Source organism: Schistocerca cancellata, chromosome 2, assembly GCF_023864275.1.
Source record: "Schistocerca cancellata isolate TAMUIC-IGC-003103 chromosome 2, iqSchCanc2.1, whole genome shotgun sequence".
NCBI lineage: Eukaryota > Metazoa > Arthropoda > Insecta > Orthoptera > Acrididae > Schistocerca > Schistocerca cancellata.
In genome coordinates, this window is record NC_064627.1 from 940008233 (window position 1) to 940029592 (window position 21360).

The window sequence follows — 21360 nt, forward strand, 5'->3', positions numbered from 1 at the left end:
CAGGCCGCGGCGCGTACGTCACGAAGGTACTCCTGAACTCGCTCGCTCGCTCAGCTCAGCAGACAAAATACGTTTCTAAACCTGTTAACTCGCAGCTGGGCGTGTAAAGTACTAACGAGAATTGCATCTTCCACTGGAATCTGCTGTTATGAAGTCTTACTGATTAACGGTACTACAGCAAAATTTAGTTTAAGATCAATACTCGATGTAAATGGTATGGCGGCTGGTTTATAGCATTTAGTCTCTTCTGCTTAACAGTACTCATTACACACTGGAAGTGGTGCCTTATGCAACTGATTAGCATGATTTTATTTTATTGTACGCCAGTGCAGCCGTAACAAATTATAAGCAGGGCCATCGACTTCCATCGTTATACGACTAATAACAGTAAGATTCCATAATAGCAGATTCCAGTAGAAGTTTCAGTTTTCATTTGTACGGACACGCCTAGTTACGAGTTAACAGGTGTAGAAACGTAGTTTGTCTGCTGATTTTAGCGAGCGCAGGACTACCTTCGTGACGTACGCACCGCGGCCTGTCTTTCTCGTAGGCCTCGTTTCAGGAGGGACCTGGGTCCGTCATGTTCTGCGCCGTAATTAAACACGAATTTCAGACACTTCCCATCGTTACTTAGGGTAATGTGCAGTATCGAGATAAGGTTCTTCAACCAGCTGTACGTTCGACATTTTGACTATGAGTTCGCCTTTCTTGGCAATAACAGGGAGGAGTACTGCACAAGCTTCGTGTGAATTTACCGTGCGGACTCGCGCTGTGGTGAGCAGAATGGACACGTATTTTGGAGGGCGACGGTTCAGATATGCGTTCGGCTTGTCGTGATTTTCGTAACTCGCTGCAGGCAAATGCCGGGATGATTTCTTTGAAATGGCACGGTCCATTTCCTTCCCCACCCTTGAAACTCTTTCAACCTGTGGCCCGTCTCTAAGGACCTGGATGTCGACGGTACATTAAACACTAAGACACTGGACTCGCATTCGGGAGGACGACGGTTCAATCCCGCGTCCGGCCATCCTGATTTAGGTTTTCCGTGATTTCCCTAAATCACTCCAGGCCAATGCCAGGATGGTTCCTCTGAAAGGGCACGGCCGACTTCCTTCCCCATCCTTCCCTAATCAGATGAGACCGATGACCACGCTGTCTGGTCTCCTTCCCCAACCAACCAAAAACAACCAATTAAACACTAATCTTCCTTCCTTCCTTCCTTCGTGTGAATTTCTACGAGGATGCGGGAATCAATAGAACGAAATATCCTACGCAATCCATTTACACGAACTCGAATGATTACATTTGGTTCTAGTTAACACTGGTAAGAAGAGATGGGCAGACAGGTATTGCAAAATCTCGAAGCCTTTGTGGGCATGCCACGGAGAGTCCAATGTTAGAAGGAACATGATGGAGCAGTACCGTTTGAATGTCACCGACCACAGGTTTTGGTTTCAAAGATGTTAAACGATAATCACTTTTGTTACTGCGTTGTTTGATTTCGCAGCAAACATATATTTTGTTAGTTCGATAAAGCTTATTCTCTCATTCGTCTACCTCTTGAGTCTTCTCCCATAGATGTTGGCAGACGTAAGACTGACGCAATTCTACGAGCAGTTTACTTTGAGACGGCGCCAGCTGCAGATGGTGATGAAGTCTTTGGCGGTTAGAGGACTACGCCACGTGCTGCCACTGACCAGCTACTCGATGGATCAGCAGCGGTTCCAAGGGCAAGAAACCCGACAGCGAGCGGGGACCACGGCGTGCTGACCACAAACACCTGCGTTCCATATCCGATGACGCCATTGGCTGCCGATGATATGGCGGTCGGTCGGATTCGATAGCTCTGTATAGGGCCAGAACGCTTAAGTATATCTCCTTCCTTTTACCACGTGGTGATACACGGCAGTAGTACGCCACGTAAAAAGGCGGAGAGGTTTTCCCTGCCACCCCACTACTGATTTTGTAAATTACGTCCCCCCAAAACATTTACGTTACAGTTCCGTTTACGAATCTCCCACAACGCTCAGGTTACACTTATTGATGTTACTTCCCTTTTCACAGAAACATTGTCCGCAGCTCGTGGTCTTGCGGTAGCGTTCTCGCTTCCCTCGCACGGGGTCCCGGGTTCGATTCCCGACGGGGTCAGGGATTTTCCCTGCCTCGAGATGACTGGGTGTTGTTGTGTCGTCTTCATAATCATCATTCATCCTCATTACGGTCGGAGGAAGACAATGGCAAACCACCTCTGCTAGGACCTTGCCTAGTCGGCGGTGCGGGTCTCCCGCATCGTCCCCTACGCTCCTCGGAGTATGGGACCTCATCATCACCACACAACCATTAAACCACCCATCTACTTAATTACAAACAACAGTTAACAATTTTGTACCATCCATCGGATTATGAGCAGAATTACCATAAATTACATGTTTTAAGACATTATATTTAACTTTCATGTTATTCTAAATTCACGTAAGCTGCAACCGTAAAAAATGTTATCTTAAGATCTTCGATATGGCTGCTGGGAGAAGGGGGGGAGGGGTTGAGGTTGGGGGCAGTGGAAGGTTCGAGTAGACCGATAAATGGCGAAATATGAACTCTCTACTGGGTTTCAATAGAGAGCCATCGTCTAAGTATTGCTTAGCGATACAGAAACGTCACACATTACTAAAAGGTGGTGCATGGCGTCCCTTGCATCTCCACTAGCGATCCTGATGACTTCCGACGATACGAGCATTACTAATCATTATACGCGTGATAGAAGTTACTAAACACGCCGTATATCGCTCGGGAGTTGGTGGAATATCACTTGTGAAGCATAACAGATCTACCACCACTGTGCTCTCACTTGCCACACCAGAATGAAAACTAAAAGCACCAAATCCGTTCTCTACTACTTTGTATTTGGGTGTAACAGTTAAGTCTTCAAGAAAAATACATTTTACAAATTACCTATAGAGGACTGCGACGATTGATCTAAGTGTTGTGTCTGTTAAGTGAACTTAGTCCGAGGATGAGATTCAAAATTGTGGAGATCACCATTGCTTGTCATTCCGGGGACGGGTATCATATCTGAGTTGGATCAGCATTGAGCAAACTCCGCGTGACTGACGGAATCGTCACTGTGCGCTCCCGAAAATGTTCAGCACATGATATAGGCTGTACAGATAGCTGCAGCTAGCAGCCCATGTGCAAAGTACTTAGCGACTGGGTAGCCGGATAACAGACACTGATGCAGTGGCCAGCTTAACAAGTAGACAGCGCATCTCCATCACTCGAAGGTTCAACAGTGTTCCTCTGCCAGCCACAGCACATGCTTCTAGCTGAAGAGCACTGTAGCCTTTGGCACCACTGAGTAACTTGTTTGAAAGTGGAACCCAGCCTAAGAGGTACCGCAATAACTGTGTAGAGCGGACGGCAGGCGGCCCTGCAGGTGAACACCGTCAGAGCGAGGCGGTGGCGCTGAAGGTCTGCCGCCTGCGCAGGGCGCGCCGCCGGTGGTGCAGGTCGGCGCCGCGACACACGACGACGCTGCCGCCGGCGCCGGCGGGCACGCACCTGACGCTGTTCACGTTGGCGGCGCTGGCGGCGCGGCCCGCCTTCAGCGTGCCCAGCATCTTGGAGACGGAGAACTTGCGCGCCGCCTTGGGCTGCGCCAGGCGGATCTCGCGCAGCAGCGACTCGAAGGCGGCGTACAGGTCGCCGCTGTCCTCCGCCACCGACACCTCGTAGAAGGCGCAGCCCGCGCGCGCCGCCGCCCGCCGGCCCTCCTCCTGCTGCACCTGCAACCAGCGCCACCTGCTGTATCTGTACGATGTAGTACGAAGGCTACGTGATTACATTCGTAAGAATTTTTAACACTGTGCAACCCTGTCAGCAACTGTGATAATTGAACATGTAACATGTCATCCACAGCCAGCCGGGCAGGCAACCCAACTTGTTCTACAGAGTGTCGACATGTTGCCTTGGCCTACACCAGGGGCGGGCAAACGTTGCACGCGGCTCATGAGCGCACAGCGCTGCACGTGTGCTTCTCGCGTGCAATCGTCGAATGGGGCAGTGGCGACAGCTGGCAGGTTGCGGCAGTGTAGTACCAAGGTACGTTGTCCAAGACGCGACGCACACTAGCGACTGCGACGGGTCGCTACGTGACGTCAGAAGTTGCCTGCTGGCGCATGCGCAGTTCGAGTTTGGGATGCGACGCGCAACTGTTGCGGCAGCTGTCGCAGCACTGCACCAGTGAGCAGTGTTGCGACGGAAGTCGGACGACACAAAGATGTACGGCCGCCAGAAAGAATTCGAGCCAGTCAAGGAAAACTGAAATGAGCCACTCACAGGATGTGATGCTCTGTGAGCTGGTCTCGCAACATCCTTGCCTTTACGATTTGAAGAACCCTAAATATAGAGACACTATGTTCAGAGACAGAATTTGGGAAGAAATTGGTGCACAGTTGAAACTGGCAGGTGAGTGAAATATATAATATTTTCCCATTAATACAAATTTTTCAGGCCTGTTATGAAAATCAGTATAATTCATGCAGATGTAGAATTAGAATGATGAAAATGAACTTGAAGGTCAATTTTCGCATCTCTTTTTTGTGACGATAAGAATTGAAAACGGCAAGTACATTATAAAATGAACCATGTAAAGTACAACGAGAAAGTTACATTTTACAATACCTTCACTTTGAAAGTAAATGGTAGATTGGTGTCTTGATGATACCTTCTAGTTGTGAAAAACCACCACCAGATTGTTGTACAGCTTTCTGTAATCAATAGATGTTCGTTTTTGAGGAAGGCGTTTCTCAACAGATTGCGCAAACAGTATGCTGCAATAAGTAATTTGTCACATTCACTTCAATTCATTGGTAGAAGATGGTGCTCAAAAAACTTGTGCCAAAAGTGCACTACTGTTTTACAAGGCCCTTCTGGTCTGACACAGTTCACAAGTGAAATTCGTCTTTTGTAAATCCTGGAGTCATCTTTTGAGTGCAGCTTGGCAAGATTAAATGTTCATGTCATCCATAACGATGTATGCTGGCAGAATATAAGAATATGGAAGTTTATTTGGATGGGAATAAAGAGTCAGTCGGCTATGAAAGTTGCCTTAGCTTGTTCCAAAAGTTTCTGCATGGGAGAAACTGACAAGTATAATTTGGGGAAATTTTGTGAACAAGCACGGACATTATTTCTTCCACATTTCTGCCAGTGTATACTGTAGACGTTCAGAATGAAAATTCTAGAGATGTTTAAGGTGTAACCCTATCTTGTTGTCAAGAACTTCAAACAATACAATGACGCTATCGTGCACTTATTGTTAATAAACTTATCTTTCATTGGAATTTTAGGTGAAATGTGCAAAAACAGATGGAGGAATATTCGGGACTCGTATCAGAGAAATAAACGAGAAAGAAAGCTTGGAACAGGTTCAGATGCCTCAGCAAAACCAAGAAAATGGGTTCTGCTTGATCACTTGGCTTTAAGAAACCTACATTTCGTGGCATTTTAAATGAAATTGTCAGGAGCATATGGAGAAACAGAGAAGTATATGACATAAAATGGTTTCATTAGGTCCAAATGTGTCAGCGAAACAAAACAAATGCATTCTCTATCGTGTGATGACCACACGATTCTCGTTGCGCGTCGACAGAACTGGCGGCTAGTCGCGACGCTCCCGGAGATATATGAGCCCAAATCTCGGAAACGGAGGTCGATATCATTCTGATCTCAACTTTAAAAATAATTTCGATATGTTAGCTTCTTTTCATCGGCAACGATGTATGACCTAACGTGAACCATACGTAAAGTAGCCAGCTACCACATTTTTCACTGTACACAATTCAAATTTTATGCAGTAGGTTACTTGTAAATTAAGTATCGGAATAACTGTGACGAATATCGGAAAAATAGACACCTCATTATCAAGCTGTGATGTGAAACCGTAAGATATGCAAACATCATTTTTTTGTGCCTTTTACTTTCCTCACAATTGATAGAGAAGTAATATACAGCGAAAAAAACACGCAAAACCGGAAGAGATACTTTTCAAATTTTTAAAGTAAAAGGAGAATCTGTATCGAAAAACTAACTCTGGGAGCCGATGTAACTTTGTTGCATTAACATACAGTATTTTTTACAGCAAGAAAATCGGAATTCTTATTTTTCTTATGTATTTGAATCCGCCGCCGCCGACCGGAGCTTGGGAAACAGCGACGACTCCAGTCGTGTTGCGGCCGTGTCGCCGTCTGCCAGGGTGGGAAAAGAGGAGGGGGCAGCGTCGCAGTCGCAGCCAACTGTCGCGTCTTGCACAACGTAACTTAAGCTGCGGACGTCGATGCGTAGCGACCACTACGTAGTGAACGTTGTATTTCAAGAACCGGAAAATGCAGAGTGAAACAAGGAAACGGAGAAGCGGAAATTTGCTATCTTTTAAAAAGTAATGGGAGAATAATTTTTTCTTTGTGCAAAAACGTGAAAATTCGAAATGTTTAATATGTGTCAGTATTCTCGCTGGTCAGCGGAAGTTTAGTATTGAAGGCCATTATAACAAATTTCACAAGGACGAGTACAATTTATTGTCGGATTCTGAGCGGATGGGGAAATTGACCGAGCTTAAGAAGAGCGATCGGACGATACTAGATGAATCTGTCGTAGTTGCTGTGGTCACGAGAGATCTGCGACATCCTTTCGTCATGTCTCTCATCTAACTGATTTAACATTTTATGGAGCACTGTTTTCAATTTTTCAGGACGACAACAATAATAGCCCAGCGGTAGGTGCAAGTTATAAGATTACGCTCAACATAGCGAGAGCCGGAAAACCATTTCCTGAATTAGTAAGTGTCGGTTAAGAGGAAACATCAGTGACGAAAATTTAAGTAACTGTTTGCGTTTGTCTGTATGTAGAAACTTTTTGTTCCACTCCACCTGTGATAATTAAATAAAACGTATCGTAGGTAATAGGTACTCTTTCAAAACATGACATCTTTCAAGCACTCCTACTAACCTTATTTTGTTCCACTCCACCTGTGAGAATTAAATAAAACGTATCGTAGGTAATAGGTACTCTTTCAAACCACGATATCTTTCAAGCACTCCTACTAATCTTATTCCTTCATTCAATAAAGCAAGCTAGGAAACAAAACACATTGCAGGGGAAGGAGCGGACAGAAGGTATGGTTGGGAGGGGAGATAAGCGGGTGGCCAGCTTGCCCCTGTGTGCACGCAGAACGACTGTTAACTGCAGCCGGCCGGGGTGGCCGAGCGGTTCTAGGCGCTTCAGTACGGAACCGCGCGACCGCTACGGTCGCAGGTTCGAATCCTGCCTCGGGCATGGATGTGTGTGATGTCCTTAGGTTAGTTAGGTTTAAGTAGTTCTAAATTCTAGGGGACTGATGACCTCAGAAATTAAGTCCCATAGTGCTCAGAGCCATTTGAACAATTTTTTTGTTAACTGCACGCGTGCAAGTGCACCGCACACGTGCAGGATTCCTGCCCGCCCCTGGCCTACACTATCACTAGATCTATCTTCAGTCGAGCATATATGAGACATAGTAGGATGACGACTCCAGCATCATCCACAAACAGTATTAACATTCCCTGTACTGACCGACCAAGTGCAACAGGCATGGAACTCCACTCCACCAACTGACATGCAGCACCTGTACAACACAATGCATGCACGTTTTCATGCTTACATTCAACATTCTGGCGGTTACACCAGTTATCGATTCACCAGCATTTCACATTTGCAATGGCTTATCTTGCGCTTATGTTAACGTGTGGTCTTGCCATGTTGATCACATAAATATGTTATCTAGACAAATGTAATCTCGAAATTTAATAAATCTACATTGATTATTTCTTGCTGTTGCGATTTTTTTCTGTCAGAGTATTTGAAGCAGCGTGGAATGAAATACATGTACCTGTCATCCTAGTTCATTTCCACTCGATGCCCAGCCGCGTTAGAGCGGTAGTAGTTTCGCAGCCTGTATTCGCTCGGCTCACCTACAAATATAGTTGAACATGAAACTTCTTGGCAGATTAAAACTGTGTGCCGGAGCGAGGCATGAACTCGGGAACTTTGCCTTTGATGTTTAATCATATTATGTTACCCCTTGCTGAAAACCTTAATCGTAGATATATTACTAATTGAAATTTAATTATAACAAATTGTACCAAGAACAATGTTTTTTGGGTGGATTTTCAGCGTGTCGCTGCCTTCAAACAGCCTACTCTCATAATACGCAAGTTACAATAATTCTTTTGCCACGAATATGATGCTTCTCATTATTTTATTGGAACGAATCACACAGTTAACAACGGGTTTTCCAGTGATTATCAATTTTCTGGTGCTCAGAAACGGCATAAATACGTATAGGCTTGAAATGAATGACAATATGGCGCCTCAAAACTCAGTACTGAAGGGAGAGCCGGCCGCGGTGGCCGTGCGGTTCTGGAGCTGCAGTCCGGAACCGCGGGACTGCTACGGTCGCAGGTTCGAATCCTGCCTCGGGCATGGGTGTGTGTGATGTCCTTAGGTTAGTTAGGTTTAAGTAGTTCTAAGTTCTGGGGGACTTATGACCTAAGATGTCGAGTCCCATAGTGCTCAGAGCCATTCGAACCATTTTTGAACTGAAGGGAGATGGCATGCGTGTGACGTAGGTGGCCTTGTGCCACCTCATTGTTCAACGCTCAGAAGCACGCTGAGAATATCTGACATGCCAGATATTGCTCTGCACGATCGGAAAGACTCCCGAATGTGCTATTCCACGCTATGACGTCAGGAACTCGGTACGCTCAACGCTCAACGTTCGGATGCACGGTCCGTGTGCCGACGGCTTTAGGTCCGCACAGTGGCGCCTGCTTTTTCTCTTCAGCCCAAGTAATGTAGATTTATGACTGGTTACTAGGGTGCTACGGTTTCATACTTGACATGGCCAAACTTTGGCATGCAAAAGTTTAGTGACACTGTTACTGAAGAAGGCCAAATTATTTTGGCTGAAACCTGGATACAGATTGGTTTCTATTTGCAACTGAGGCTGACGTATTACATGTTCAATAATCCAGAATGAGATTTTCACTCTGCAGCGAAGTGTGCGCTGAAATGAAACTTCCTGGCAGATTAAAACTGTGTGCCGGACCGAGACTCGAACTGGGGACCTTTGCCTTTCGCGGGCAAGTGCTCTACCATCTGAGCTACCCAAGCACGACACACGCTCCGTCCTTACAGCTTTACTTATGCCATTATCTCGTCTCCTACCTTCCAAACTTTACAGAAGCTCTCCTGCGAACCATGCAGAACTAGCTCTCCTGAAAGAAAGGATATTGCGGAGACATGGCTTAGCCACAGCCTGGGGGATGTTTCGAGAATGAGATTTTCACTCTTCAGCGGAGTGTGCGCTGATATGAAACTTCTTGGCGGACTGAAACTGTGTGCCGGACCGAAACACGAACTCGCGACCTTTGCCTTTCGCGGGCAAGTAGAGCACTTGCACGCGAAAGGCAAAGGTCCCCAGTTCGAGTCCCGGTCCGGCACACAGATTTAATCTGCCAGGAAGTTTCATGTTCAATTATATTTGTAGGTGGGCCGAGGGAATACGGGCTGCGAAACTACTACCGCTCTAACCCGGCTGGGTATCGAGTCGAAATGAACTACGATGGCAGGTACATGTATTTCATTCTAAGCTGCTTCATCTACTCCGACAGAAAAAAATCGCAACAGCAAGAAATAATCAATGTAAAGTAATTAAATTTCGAGATTACATTTCAATGTAAAGTAATTAAATTTCGAGATTACATTTGTCTAGATAACATATTTATGTGATCAACATGGCAAGATCACACGTTAACATAAGCTGGAGATAAGCCATTGCAAATGTGAAATGCTGGTGCATTAACAACCAGTGTAATCGTCAGAATGTCGAATGTATGCATGCAAACGTGCATGCATTGTGTTTTACAGGAGCTGCATGTCAGTTGGTGGAGTGGAGTTCCATGCCTGTTGCACGTGGTCGGTCAGTACAGGGAATGTTAATGTTGTTTGTGGAAGACGATGGAGATGTCGTCCTATTATGTGTCAGATATGCTCGACCGAAGGTAGATCTAGTGATCGTGTAGGCCAAGGCAACAAGTCCACACTCCGAAGACCAAGTTAGATGGCCCGCCCGGCTAGCTGCGCGGTCTAACGCTCTGCTTCCCGAGCGTGAAAGCGAACCGGTCCCCGGCACGACTCCTCCCGTCGGATTTCTGTCGAGGTCCTGTGTGCCGGCCACCCTGTGGATGGTTTTTAAGGCGGTTTTCCATCTAGCTCGGCGAATGCGGGTTGGTTCCCCTTTTTCCGCCTAAGTTACACTGTGTCGGCGATTGCTGCGCGCAAACACCGTTTTCACGTATAAAAAAAAAAAAAAATGGTTCAAATGGCTCTGAGCACTATGGGACTTAACATCTATGATCATCAGTCCCCTAGAACTTAGAACTACTTAAACCTAATTAACCTAAGGACAGCACACAACACCCAGCCATCACGAGGCAGAGAAAATCCCTGACCCCGCCGGGAATCGAACCCGGGAACCCGAGCGTGGGAAGCGAAAACGCTACTGCACGACCACGAGATGCGGGCTTCACGTATCAGTACAATATAAATTACTCTACCACACAAACATTTGGGGTTACACTCATCTGGTACGAGACGTAGACATTCCCGAGGGGAGGGGGAGGGGGGGAGGGAAGGAAGGAAGGGGGTCCACTGGGGCACTGGGGCCGAATCGCACAATAACCCTGGGTTCGGTGTGGGGTGTGGGGCGGCGGTGGGGTGGGTGGACTGATGTGGCCTGTTGTGGTGGGACGAAGCCTCTGCCCTTTCTAGGCACCGATTTAATACATACAAGTTGGGTTACAACAGTATTATGTCGGCGAGCGTCATCCTGTTGGAAAACATCTCGTGGAATGCTGTTCATCGATAGCAGCACAACAGATCGAATCACCAGATCGACTTACAAATTTGCAATCATGGCGCCTAGGATAACCACGTGAGTGCTCGTGCTGTCATACGAAAGCGCACCCCAGACCGCAACTCCAGGTGTAGGTCCACTATGTTTAGCCCGCATACAAGTTGGTTTGTAGCCCTCAAACGGTCTCCTCCTAACCAACAGATGGCTGTCACTGGCACAGACTCAGAACCAGGTTTCATCACAAAACGCAACAGATTTCCACCCTGCCCTCCAGTGTGCTGTCCTTTGACACCACCGAAGTCTAACATGATGGTTGTTTACGGAGAATGAAATACACGCTACAGGGTGTCTGGCACGCAACTGTTCTTGATGTGACCGATTTGTAACAGTTGTTTGTGTCACTGTGCTGCAGCTGCTGCTCAAAATGCTGCTGTAGATGCAGTATGATGCACCAGCGCCACAAGACAAACACGATTGTCCTTCTCGGCAGTGCTAGGTGGCGCCCGGAACCCGGTCTTCTGGCGACCCTACATTCTCGCGACCTCTGCTCCCGGAAGTCATGTTTAGTAGCTACATTCTTATCAGGTCTTTCCCCAGTATCGCTGAAGGAACATCCAGCATCTCGTAGCCATATCATACGACCTCATTCAAACTTAGTGAGATGCTGACAATGGTGTCTTCGTCACCTTAAAGGCGTTTTTGACTAATATCAGCACACCACGCCCAATCTCAAACTCACTGACGCTCACGACAATTACGCTGTGTATTTAACGCAGAGCTCTGCTACTATCGCCACTCTGATGCCGCTGGTGCGAAATTTGGACAGACATTTCAACACGCCTACCAACTTAGGTTTATGTCGCACAACCCCTTCTTGCTGCTGCTGCTGCTGCTGTTGGGTGTGTGTGTTTCACTGTCAGCTTACAAACGCCAGCGGCTCACTCTGTCTATCCCGATCGCTAACGCCTAGTGTAGATAACAATACCCTGTTGTTATTGTGATCTTCAGTCCTGAGACTGGTTTGATGCAGCTCTCCATGTTACTCTATCCTGTGCAAACTTCTTCATCTCCCAGTACCTACTGGAGCCTACATCCTTCTGAATCTGCTTAGTGTATTCATCTCTTGGTCTCCCTCTACGATTTTTACCCTCCACGCTGACCTCCAATACTAAATTTGTGACCCCTTGATTCCTCAGAACATATCCTACCAATCGATCCTTCTTCTTGTCAAGTTGTGCCACAAACTCCTCTTCTCCCCAATTCTCTTCAATACGTCGTCATTAGTTATGTGATCTACCCATCTAATCTCCAGCATTCTTCTGTAGCACCACATTTCGAAAGCTTCTATTCTCTTCTTGTCTAAACTATTTATCGCCCACATTTCACTTCCATACATGGCTACACTCCATACAAATATTTTCAGAAACGACTTCCTGACATTTAAATCGATACTCGATGTTAACAAATTTTTCTTCTTCAGAAACGTTTTCCTTGCCATTGCCAGTCTACATTTTATATCTTCTCTACTTCGACCATCATCAGCTCCCCAAGTAGCAAAACTCCTTTACTACTTTAAGTGTCTCATTTCCTAATCTAATTCCCTTAGCATCACCCGAGTTAATTCGACTACATTCCATTATCCTCGTTTTGCTTTTGTTGATGTTCATCTTATACCCTCCTTTCAAGACACTGTCCATTCCGTTCAACTGCTCTTCCAAGTCCTCTACTGTCTCTGACAGAATTACAATGTCATCGGCGTACCTCAAAGTTTTTATTTCTTCTCCATGGATTTTAATACCTACTCCGAACTTTTCTTTTGTTTCCTTTATTGCTTGCTCAATATACAGATTGAATAACATCGGGGATAGGCTATAACCCTGTCTCACTCCCTCCCCAACCACTGCTTCCCTTTCACACCCCTCGACTCTTATAACTGCCATCTGGTTTCTGTACAAATTGTAAATAGCCTTTCACTCCCTGTATTTTACCGCTGCCACCTTCATAATTTGAAAGAGAGTATTCCAATCAACATTGTCAAAAGCTTTCTGTCTACAAATGCTAGAAACGGAGGTTTGCCTTTCCTAAATCTGTTTTCTAAGATAAGTCGTAGGGTCAGTATTGCCTCACGTGTTCCAACATTTCTACGGAATCCAAACTGATCTTCCCCGAGGTCGGCTTCTATCAGTTTTTCCATGCGTGTGTAAAACATTCGCGTTAGTATTTTGCAGCTGTGGCTTATGAAACTGACATTTCGGTAATTTTCACATCTGTCAACACCTGCTTTCATTGGGATTGGAATTATTATATTCTTCTTGTAGTATGAGAGTATTTCGCCTGTATCACACATCTTGCTCCCCAGATGGTAGAGTTTTGTCAGGACTAGCTCTCCCAAGGCTGTCACACAATGCCCTAATATTAATATAAATAGATACTGAAGGATGAGCGGAGGCAATGTAAGGTAGTTATCCTCAGAACATTGGTTTATTAGACGTACTTTGAGCGGGCATTTCTGCAAAAAAAAAAAAAAAAAAATAAAAATAAAAATAAAAAATAAATAAATAAAAAAAATAAAAACATAAAAATAAAAATAAATAAATAAATAGATAAAGGAAATAAATAAAAATAAAAAAATCTGCATTAGTTATATAAAATGCTGTATAACTGACTGCTAGTTGTGTTAGTTAAGATACAAAACTTGAAGGCAGCCATGAGTTGTAATATTGACTAGCAATTTCAGGTGTGCTAGCCCACAGTCACACAGAGTTCTCCAAGAGAAATTCACCGTGACGTTATTAAATTATTCACATACTGTTATGTTAAAATATGTTCCGTTCATATTCACCACCATTTTGCAGAATATCCTACGATGTCATTAATTTATACTGTCAAAGTGTCTGACCTCATAAATTGCAGTAACATTGTCAACCATTTTTTGACTCTGCTGCTAATGGTCTTCTCACTACAGTGTACAGACCTTGAATGACGAAACTCACGTAATTGGAATAATAATAAAAAAAATGTTTTGCCATAATAGACACACCTGGTCCTTTCACTACAGAGCACAGACTTAGAATGGAGAGCAAATTGCATGAGAGCAATGGGACCCAGTGGATATTGGCCGAGAGCAGCAGCACATTATTGATAGATCGTTCGGATTCTTTTTAGCACATCGGGGTTATGGTTCTGTCATCACAGGGCACTAACCTAGAATGCAGAGTAAATTGACCAGGAGCAGACGGGCTCCACAGCTATTGGTCGAGAGCGTGATGGCATGAACAATGGAGTCCTCGATGACTGGCCAAAAGCACAATTGTCTCAGCACCAGAATAGAGATTCCTAGCCGGCCGAAGTGGCCGTGCGGTTAAAGGCGCTGCCGTCTGGAACCGCAAGACCGCTACGGTCGCAGGTTCGAATCCTGCCTCGGGCATGGATGTTTGTGATGTCCTTAGGTTAGTTAGGTTTAACTAGTTCTAAGTTCTAGGGGACTAATGACCTCAGCAGTTGAGTCCCATAGTGCTCAGAGCCATTTTTTTAGAGATTCCTAGAACATTGACATTAGGGGGAGAAGCGAGGTTGAGGTCAGTGACCTTCAAGACAACAAACACAATTTTGCCTTTGGAATGTGCTGACGCCAATGACCTCTACCTTGGGATCAAGTTTCGCTCGTTCTCTCCTTGATACTCTGCTAACATAGGCAGCAAGTAAAGAATTACAATCTCTGAAGATATCACTGATATAATTACAGGGTACTAACTCAGCTCGGTAAATATATGGGTGGGAACTAAGACTGGCCTTCTACAGGGAAGCTTCCTGGAATTCGCCTGAAGTGATTCAAGATAATGCAGGAGAACTGAATCATGATGGGAGAGCACGAGCTGATTGTCAATCTCAGCAGTATCTTGGCTGCTTAACAAAAGAAGAGTTTATTTATGATAAATGATATCTTGGTCTTTGATTTCTTCAGTTGTGTGGCCATCACATTTGTGAGGATATATATATTATGTTACAAGTCAAGTTGATGTTAGGTCGCTTACTGCCAGAATACCTGAAGGTAAACATGCAGACGACGCTCCGGATGCAAACAATAAAAGATGAAAACTTCAGAAATTGAAATTGACACGCCAGTATTTTATGAAGTGAACTATTTTTAGCTCTACAACGAAAATGCAAGTTTCGCAGGAGAAATTTTGTAAAGTTTGGAACGTGGGAGACGAGGTACTGGCGGTAGTAGAGCTACGAGGACGCATTGTGAGTCGTGTTTCGGAAGTTCAGTCGGTAGAGTACTTGCCCGATTTAGGTAAAGGTCCAAAGTTCGAGTCTCGGTTCGGCACACAGTTTCCTCTGACCCGCTTAGGAAACTGTCAGAAGCAGGATTAATCATTTGATTCCGTCCTCCACGCTCCATCTATAGTAGCAGATGAATCAAATAGTATCCACTTCGCAGGTAGATCAGATCGGATTTCTAATAACGGTCACTGAATTTAGTTCGATCAGGCTGAGTCACTGGACTAAATCAACTGGAATTGTTTTAGGTCAGTGCAGCTGATATGTTTGTCAAAAAGTTCGAATTCCACAAGGAAAAGTATTCCAATGAAGTTAACAGAATTGACGGTTGAATAAATTACCTGGAAAGTATGCCTTAAGAAAATGAAGTGTGAATTTGTTTATTTACAAGAAGCAATATAAAGGATGTAATTGCTCTCAGATTACCAAGTTCCTGTGAAGAGGAAAAAGTCATATTTACTTTTGTTTCTAGCGTTCATTACCTGAATAAATATTACAGCGTTCTTTCGTGCAGTATATCGCTAATTAACGTTCTTAAATTACGTGTTGACTTATGCTGCTGACTCTGTTCATTCTCTTAGGAAATAATGTAGCGCTGAGTAAATCAACGTGTCTTCTTCTGTGAGAAGGTAACACTGATCACTTACTGTACAACTCTAACAAACGACCGTACTCCCAAATGTTATTTCTGCTGCTACAAGGAAGCGTCTAGTTTTTAGTGGTCGTGCAATTAAAAATGAGATTTATTGTTACTGATAAACTAAGTATGAAGACTTAATAGTGACCATCGGCAACGATTGTGATGTATTGATCTAAAAGTAAAGATTCTTACTTGATTACAAAATTAAATTATCGTATCGATTAGCTATCCAAGTAAAAATTAACTTGAAACTATCTAGTGGTAATTCAGTGTTCAGCATATTATTCTACGGAACAAAATATGTTAAAACAACGAAACCAAGCAACTTCGATCCCGTCGAGATTACAACATAGTTATTACAATACCTCACTGGTAACTGTTACATTTTTCGAGTTCAAGACCCACACAAAACTTCTGCATTTGTTGCAGAAACACGTATTACGATTTAATTATGTGACCATTAGTAAGTGAGATTTACATGTAATCTATTTTTTGTGTACATTTACAGAAGGCGATGGAGCTGTAGAAACTCCCAGTAACATATATAAAATATGACGTGCCGTGAAGATCTAAAAGAACGCAAATGAAGAGAGATCGATTTGTAATTTGCGGGTGGATAAGCGAAAATAATTGTGTTCGTTTTGCGTTTCATTCCATTATAATCGACGGACAGAGTGAGAAACAGATTATTTTGACTCAAAAATTAGGCAAGTTTGTTACGAAGATATTCTATTATGGATCAACTGTTATAATGTAAACGATAAATGATTAAGATTGGAGAAGTTACAAAACTAACTGCTGATAGGTTAGATTATTTAAGACGAATTAATGCGTGGGCCCAACGCAGATGGTAAGCGCCCTTTGGTGGGCACTGCTGTTGGAATTTGAGCTACGTCAGCAACTTCATAGGATGACTTGGGAGTTAAAACATGTCCTTACTTTTTACTTGCAGTATAAATACTAAAGAATCTGGTGGTCCATTTGGACCAGCTTCAGTATGGTGCAAGGTATAGTGCTGAATACAGTTATCAGAGCCACTAGTGTGATGCTGTTTTAGTGATCATCAGATCGACGACTGGTATGATGCAGCTATTGACGCTATTCTATTTTGTGTAAGCTTCTTCATCCCTCAATAATTACTGAAACCTACATCAGTCTTTACCTGATTACTGTATTCATCTCTTGATTACCATTTGTACTGGCCAAACTTGCCTCAAATACTAAATTCATGGTGCCTTGGTGTTTCAGAAATTGTCCTATTTAGTCAAGGTATGCCACAAATCTCGTTTCTCCCCATTTGTATACCAGATAATCTTCACTATACTTCTGTAGCACCACATTTCAAAAATTTTATTCTCTTCTTGTCTGAGCTGCTTACTGTCCACGTTTCAGTTCCGCATAATGGTAGAAGCCAGACAAGGTATATTCATAAAAGGCTTCCTAAAATTTAAATTTATATTCGGTGTTAACAAATCTCTCTACCTCAGACCCTTTTTGGCCATGCCTGTCAGTGTTTCACATCCTCTGCATCCTCAGTTATTTTGCTGACCAAATAGCAAAACTCATCTACTACCTTTTGGATCTCATTTCCTAATCTAATTCCCTCAGTATCGCCTGATTTAGCTATAGTTTTCTTTTGTTAATATTCATCTCATATCGTTATTTCAAGACACTATCCACTCCATTCAATTGCCCTTCAAAGCCCTTTGCTGTCTGTGACAGAATTACAACGTCGCTGGTAAACTTCAAAGTTTTATTTCTCTTCCCTGAACTTAAACACCTTCTCCAAATTTTTCTTTGGTTTTCTTTACTACTTGCTCAATATACGGATTGAATAACATCGGGGACAGTCTATGGTGGTGGAACTAAGTGTGCTCTGGTTCAGTCTGTACAGTAGCCAGATATTCCTCTCGCACCCTCTGATGTTATCAATAACATCATCAGTGACATCATCCATTCTTATCTGATTTCTCCAATCTCTCCTCCCCAAACCCTCTGATATCAAAATACAATATGATGCCCAGAGATGGCTGACCTAACACAATTACTAGAAGTATAAAATGGTGAGAAATTCAAACATTGTGAGAAATTCGAAATCAGCCAATAGTCCTTAGTACAAATGGGTAATAAATTCAAAACAATCTCAGATGGGCAATCGTCATACTGGATTTTACCTAGCCCTATGATGTCAGAATAAACGATGGCAGTCCTAGGTGGTGGATCTGAGGAGACTTGCAGAATCTGCGTAGTTAACAGATTTCCCAGCCCAGTGGCGCAGCCTGCATGTTTCCCAGATTGCTATCTAATCGAAGACGTCATATGTTGGGGATATTGACAGAGACTGAGTGGTTGCCAAGTCTTCTCATTTCACTGGTGCAGTCTGCATGATTGCCTGGTCACTTGTCATAAGTTTAGAATACCACGAGCTCACTTGCTATAGGTTTAGGGCTGCGTGCTGTTTCAACATTTACAGTGTGTGTGTGTGTGTGTGTGTGTGTGTGTGTGTGTGTGTGTGTGTTGTAATAGTAACAGTAGTAGTAGTAGGATAGGAACATAGAGTCTTTATTAAACTAATGCCACACTAGGAGGGCCACTCAAGCACCACCACCACTGCTCATGTGGCACCATGAACATGTCCACTATGATTGCCAGCAGGCACCACACTTTATGGGTGTAGTACAAAGAGCCAATTATTGCCCCATTGCAAGTGCCCCATTGAGCACAGTAAACACTGAATTATAGCTGCGGGATGACTGTGTGTTGTAGCCAAAGACTTCCCCATCTATTATGCCCTAGCTGTGTGGCATCACAGGTTCTCTAGTAGTTAGTGTGGGGTAACATACCAGATGCCTTCATCAGCAGTGCATGCTGTCAGATTCCAAATATTGTCATGCCCAGGCCTGCAAAATATTTGTGACACTCGTATTTTCCCTGTTCTATTTGTGGCTGATACAGAAAACCACTTAGTGGCTTTCACTAGATGCATTTCAAAGAGCTTAATCATGTTCCAATTTTAGTAGTGCACAGCAGCTTATTGTTGCGGAGGAATGCAAAAGCAGCTATTTCTGCCAAAACTATTTACAGACCAACATCTGAAAGTGCTTCAGTGTGTATTTCTAAGTTATCCCTCACCTATGTATCAAGTTTCACACAAAAAAATCACTGGTTTCAACACAAAATTCAGTTATTTGCACGCAAAATTCACTGATTTTGACACTTTCAATGATTTTGACACAGAATTCACCTGTTACTACACAAAAATGAATAATCATGGTGCATTCCATATTTAGGTTAGATTCTGCCAAACAAAGAAGTGAAGTACACTTCTCTGTCGTATCTGGTATGCTTGAAAGAAATTTGGGCAGAGACCTAGCCATTCATTACAGTTTATGAGGAATCGATGAAAATTACTTAAAAGTACAAAGCTAGCCTGAACGCTAGTTCTTTCTGTTTACATGAAGGATAATAGATGTTTAATGAACTGTCTATATCGCTATATCGACATCATCAGTGACAAAATGCTAACTCGTAATGATGAGGGTATAAATCAGCAGCGACCTTGTTGAAAGAAGCTATTTTGTTATAGCCATCAAATTTGTCTGTGAGCACATCTATGACACTAGTGAACGTCTGAAATTTACAGGAACAGTGTAAGCATGTAATGCCACTTACTCTGGAAACCTGCAAGCACTTGGAAGCACCCATTCGCTAGATGCTCTATCTGCTGACAATCATAAAACGTTATGTGGAGTGCAGTGTAACAGCTCCTCACTGACTGGAATTTTAGCATAGTATTGGGTGTTTCAGAACACACCATAAGACTTTTTCAACCTTGTGTAAGGTTTACCCCTCAAAGATTCTAATCTATTGAAATGTATGACAACTTCTGTCATGTCTGTAATGGTAGTGTATGATGTCAGTTAACTGCTAAACAGATATACCTCCCTCATCTTGAACCACGTTCTTCCCAATGTCTCCGTTAACTGTTTTCACTTCCGTGGAAGGAGACTGTCTCTTGACATCATTCATCGCTGGTCGCTCTGGTGTTCTGCCCTTCGGGTTTCCCATGAGATACACACCTCTCGATGGATATATGCCTCTGAAATGCATGTCTTCTGCGATGCTTGTGAATGTGTGTACTATGTTCGCATATATCTTTGATCGAAAACCTGTGACGTTAGTATCCTGGTATATATAAATGGCTTATTTCAATAGTGGTACAAGTCCATTACCCCCACTTTTCTGCCTATAATGCTTCTGAAATTAATGATCCAAATAAACAAAAAGAAAGGTTCATCTCTTGCAAGAAGCCATATGCTCGAATATTTCTGGTATCTCAACTGCAGATTTTTCAGCGCTCATTTAACTTTAGGACCCTGTATATTACAATGAACATAAATGGACTTGTACCACTATTGAAATAAGCCCTTCATATCTTTCATCGCAAACCTGTGACGTTACTATTCATCTAGTCTGTAGAAAGGGTAAACTTTCTTCAGCCAAAAGTGTCACTCTATTATGTCTAGAATTATTTGTGTTGCTTGCAGGTAAAAGACTTTCACAGTACTTCTGTCGAGATAATAATGCTAAGCTTAGGAAAGAAACGATGTGGACTGATCGAGCGATTGCTCTAGGTTGGATGAAAAGTTACGCAAACTGCTGGAAACTCTTTGTCCGGTATCTAATAGCGAAATCATGAACAGCGCACCTCCACCTGAATGGTCCCATTGTCCTAAGCAAGACAGTCACACAGCTGTATTCTCAGGACGCCTACCTCTGAAATATCAACGTTCATCTTCATTACAGTGATGCATAACTTCATGGCTCACAGATCCTCCCGAAGTCCAACATCAGAAGACTGTACAATTCTTGAGACATTCAGATATTTGGATGGTACAAAAATGTCCAGCTATCATCGTATCCCTCAAAGAAGCGGTCTTTGACTTCACAAGGTACAGAGCCGTCTTTCGAAAATACTACACAGCAGAGGATGGATTCTGCTTTTTGTCACGAATTCTTGACGTAACAATGTCATCAGCAGTGACTTAATAGTAGCTGAAGTGCAATATTCTCGCATTATCATGTCCGAACACACATGAAATTTTGATCTTGTGCTCTTATGAGACAGTCCAAAATATTTTACATACATGTTTGCCATATAAGGCAGACGAAAGCACACCATGCCATCAAACAGAAGTCCTACACCCCACCGATCGATGATGATCATGGAAACCTTTCACAGTTACAGGAATTTTGCACGACGATTATTCACCATGAGAGTGCGCTTTATCAAAAAAGTACTATATTGCTCTCTACAACTACTGGCAAATTTCTATTGTGCCAGAGCCTGTCTACAGCAAAGATTTGTGTTAGTGAAAGATACGGCACGCCATGATTGGACTGCCATTAGCCTGGTCCCAACAGGCCATTGCAGCAGTGGCATCTAGACCCTCGAGTTCTCAATGGATGTTCGTGAAAATTCTTG

At 43.5% G+C, this 21360-nt stretch overlaps 1 protein-coding gene across 1 annotated transcript in view; it reads right to left on the reverse strand.

Annotated features, from left to right (window-relative positions):
* Positions 1-3443: 3443 nt before the first annotated feature.
* Positions 3444-21360, reverse strand: part of LOC126159984 (ras-like protein family member 11B) — a 386177-nt gene continuing 368260 nt past the window's right edge. Inside the window, exon 6 of the mRNA XM_049916795.1 lies at positions 3444-3782. Within this exon, the coding sequence (XP_049772752.1) occupies positions 3444-3782 (339 nt within the window). The remainder of the gene's footprint in view (positions 3783-21360) is intronic.